Source organism: the organism of the source record quoted next, unplaced genomic scaffold (assembly GCF_019419815.1).
Source record: "Pyrus x bretschneideri cultivar Hongxiangsu unplaced genomic scaffold, Pyrus_bretschneideri_v1 Contig39, whole genome shotgun sequence".
Classification (NCBI taxonomy): Eukaryota; Viridiplantae; Streptophyta; class Magnoliopsida; order Rosales; family Rosaceae; genus Pyrus; species Pyrus x bretschneideri.
This window is the reverse complement of record NW_025999712.1, coordinates 3,275,594-3,279,794: the sequence shown is the minus strand read 5'-3', so window position 1 is coordinate 3,279,794 and position 4,201 is coordinate 3,275,594. Positions and strand designations below refer to the sequence as shown.

Here is a 4,201-nt window from a genome sequence, read left to right as displayed (position 1 = left end):
AGGATGATTGAAGGCTTGAGTTTCATGTGTGTAGGTTTGTGTTTCATACGTTTCATGTATTTGGTATGTGTTTCGTGTGTGTCATGTGTTTCACATGTGTTCTGTGTGTGCTTCATCTCTATCATGTGTTTTGTATGTCCTTCACATGTGTATGTCCTTCACAGGTGTTCTGTGCGTCATTCACATGTGTTTCATGTATTTTGTGCTTATACATCTCTATCATGACTTTCATATTCTTCCATAGTGTTTCACGTATTGATTTCGTGATTTTTCAATATTTATCGGAATTTAAATATTTTTAGATTAAAATGTTCATAAAATTAATTTACAATAGTCTACATAATTTTTTTTTAAAGTTAATTTAAGAAAAAAAATTAGTCTAAATTCATTCTTTAATAATCTGAGGCTAGAAGAATTGGAGTAGAAAAATTATTTCTGTGCTAAAAATTTTAGATTTTAGGCCAATGATTGAAAATGGTATAACAATGTGCAAGATGTTCCGAATCTACATTTTCATTTTCTAGAGGATGTGGTCTCTACACATGGGTAGTCAAATCAAAATCAAACCTTTACAATCACATTTAATATACACTATAGAAACCTTTGGCACCATTAAACGTTGGCCTGCAGTTTTCTAGATCTACTAATATACTGTTGGTTTAAAATGGATAGACTAAAAGAGCTAATCTTTCTATTAAAAGAACATCAGTGGATCTACTAATATACTGTTGGTTGAATGATGGAGCCATCAAAGTTTAGCTTGTTAAAACCTTCAATCGGAGGTTTCCATTTGATAATAGGTTGACAAGGGCCTTCTTGGCAGGAACAACTATCATTTTCTGTCTACGAAGAACATGAATTTTTAATCCCTCATTTATTAGGAGATCATGAATTGAAATCTTATATAAAAAAACAACTAAAAATTGCTTCGTTTTTGTTTAATATTTTTTTAAAGTACTATTTTATTTAATATAAATCGGTGATAGTCTGACAACTTTTTATATGCAATCCCATTACCATATAAAGCGGTAACGTATTTTTAAATCAGAGATTTAATAATATGTCAAAGTAAAAGTGGTGGAAAAAACTTGGCTGCTGAAAAATTCAACAAGTTCAGCAACCAATCCTACTTACATCCAATCACAAAAAATTAAAATTTGAATACGTATCTATCCATGATTAGATGTAAGCAGGACTGGTTGCTAAATTTTCAGCAACCAAGTAGTCTTCAAAGTGGTTAGCCAAATAATTCAAACTTGAGTTGAGAGTTCAAAACTTTTGGTTGCTCGGTACTCCATCAACCCCTTCGGGTTCCATTCATAACCAGAAAAAAAAAATTCCACTTGGCATCATCGTTTTCCTTTTGAAAAAACATGAGAAAAAGGTGCCACAAGGTTAAAAACCATTGGTCAACTTAACGCTTCCACAGCTTTACCAATTGCCTGAGCTGCAACAAAAATGCCATGAAACCACGCTGTGTGGCGCCTCCCGCTTCTTGACTTCCACACCCTCCGCCCGTTCTCCCCACTTTGGCCTTCGTCTCTCCTCCACCACTCGTTTCTCCGGCGATACCTCAACCAAGTAGTGGATTGGGGTTTCTCTGTTCTCTCTCAGGTAGGCAGATTCTTCACCTCAAATCCCAAAGTTTCAATCTTTCGCTCTTAATTTCCTCAATTTTCACCAAACTCGATCTGGGTTATCGTCAATATTCTCAAAATTTGATTGCTATGGATCCAAGTTCTTATCAACTGCCCGATTCCAATTCCAATTTCATCGACCAGACACTTTCCCCCAATTTCAATGAGTACCCAAGCAGCGATCCCTTTGTGGATCTTAGCTTTCTGTGCCAAAATCCCAGCAACTCTGCTCTGTCTCCGAGCTTGAGCCCCGAGGGAGATGACGGTGACTACTCTGACAGTGTGCTCAGGTACATAAACCAGGTGTTAATGGAGGAGGATATGGAGACAAAGCCCTGTATGTTTCATGACCCCTTGGCTGTCCAAGCCGCTGAGAAATCTCTCTTTGAGGTTCTTGGTGGGAAGTTTCCGCCTTCTCCGAATCAGCATCCGCATAATTTTGAGAGCCCTTATGGTCGTTCTTCTGCAACTTTTAGTGATCATAGTGGAAATAATAGCTCTGTTCTTAGTTCTAGTACTAGCTATTGGGATGATTCTCGGAGTAGCGTTGATGTTATTGAGCATAAGCCCTCTATTTTGCAAAACCCAATTCCGGAAAACTTTGTTTTCCAGTCAAAGGCCAAGTCTCAGTTTTTGTCGAATGGGAATGGATTGGTGGGTTCTTATGTGAGTGACCCTATGGTTTCTAATTTGTTTGGTGAGAATGAATTGGTGTTGCAGTTTAACAGAGGGGTAGAGGAGGCTAGGAAGTTTCTTCCTAGAGGTCAATTGATTGTTGACGTTGAGAATAACAAGCCGTACACAGTGGCGAATGGAAAGGCTGAAAATGTGGTGGTTAAGACGGAGAAGGATGAAGGCGAGTATTTTCCTACTAGTTCGAGAGGAAAGAAGAGTCATGAGAGGGAAGATGCAGATTTGGAGGTTGGGAGGAGTACCAAGCAATCAGCTGTTTATGAGGATACGGAGGCTGATCTATCGGAGATTTTTGATAAGGTGCTGCTCTGTGGTGGGGGGGAATCCAAGCCTATTGTGAGTGAAGGTGAAGAAGTCTGTCTGGATGAAGCAAACAAAGCTCTGCAGCAGAATGGGCAATCTGTTGGAACTAGTAACGGAAAGACTCGTGCCAAGAAAAAGGGCGACAAGAAGGAAGTGATAGATTTGAGGACCCTACTGATTTCATGTGCACAAGCTGTTTCTTCTGATGATCGTAGGACTGCTAATGAGCTACTAAAGCAGATTAGGCAGCACTCTTCCGCATTTGGCGATAGCTCGCAGAGGTTGGCTCATTGCTTTGCAAATGGCCTTGAAGCACGGTTGGCTGGCACTGGAACTCAGATATATACTGCTCTATCTTCTAAAAGAACGTCAGCTGCTGATATGCTGAAGGCTTACCAAACTTATTTTGAAGCCTGCCCATTCATGAGGGTCGCGATAATCTTCGCAAACCAAATGATTTCAAAATTAGCTGAGAAAGCAGAAACACTGCATATTATAGATTTTGGAATCCTCTACGGTTTTCAATGGCCTGCTCTCATCCATTGCCTCTCAAGAAGAGATGGTGGGCCTCCAAAACTACTACGCATTACAGGGATAGAGCTTCCCCAAAGTGGTTTTCGACCTGAAGAAAGAGTCCAAGAGACAGGGCATCGTTTGGCAAAGTATTGTGAGCGGTATAATGTTCCTTTCGAGTACAATGGCATAGCAAAGAAATGGGAAGCTATCCAATATGAGGAACTCAAAGTCAAGAGAGATGAAGTGCTTGCTGTGAATTGTCTGTTCCGGTTTAAAAACCTACTTGATGAGACAGTTGTGGTAAACAGCCCAAGGGATGCTGTTCTAAATTTAATTAGGAGCATGAATCCTGATATCTTTATCCATAGCGTCATTAATGGATCTTACAGTGCCCCATTCTTCGTCACACGCTTCAGGGAGGCTCTATTCCACTTCTCTGCATTGTTTGATATGTTTGATACCAATATATCTCGCGAGGATCAGATGAGATTGATGTTTGAGGAAGAGTTCCTTGGACGAGAGGTTGTAAACACAGTAGCCTGCGAGGGCTCTGAGAGAGTTGTGAGGCCTGAGACATATAAGCAGTGGCAGGTTCGGAACATGAGGGCTGGGTTCAAACAGTTGCCATTGGACCGTGATCTCATGAACAAAATAAGGGCCAAGGTGAAACGGGGGTACCACCGTGATTTCATGGTTGATGAAGATGGGAACTGGATGCTGCAAGGATGGAAGGGCAGGATTATCTACAGTTCCTCCTGTTGGGTACCGTCTAGGTCTAGGTCTTGAAATGCATGCTGTTTAGAACTGAATTGACTTGCACAAATAGGCTTCTGTAGTTCTATACAGATGTATAGATAGTGCTGTATTTTGCAATCACCGTGCTGTCTAGGTGACAATGTACTGGTTGCTAATCGGTAACTTCTAGCACTGCATAATTTCGTATTAGAAATCTGATTAATGATGAACTATTGTAATGTTAAACATTGTAGTTTTCGTTTTGTATATATCTCACTTGAATCTAATCGTCAAATAAACGCAATTTTTTACTTCTA

At 40.0% G+C, this 4,201-nt stretch overlaps 1 protein-coding gene across 1 annotated transcript; it reads left to right on the top strand.

Annotated features, from left to right (window-relative positions):
- Positions 1-1,292: 1,292 nt before the first annotated feature.
- LOC103964671 (scarecrow-like protein 14) lies at positions 1,293-4,201 on the top strand. Its single transcript, XM_009377627.3, has one exon. The coding sequence runs from the start codon at positions 1,728-1,730 to the stop codon at positions 3,933-3,935; it is 2,208 nt and encodes a 735-aa protein (XP_009375902.1). The 5' UTR covers positions 1,293-1,727; the 3' UTR covers positions 3,936-4,201.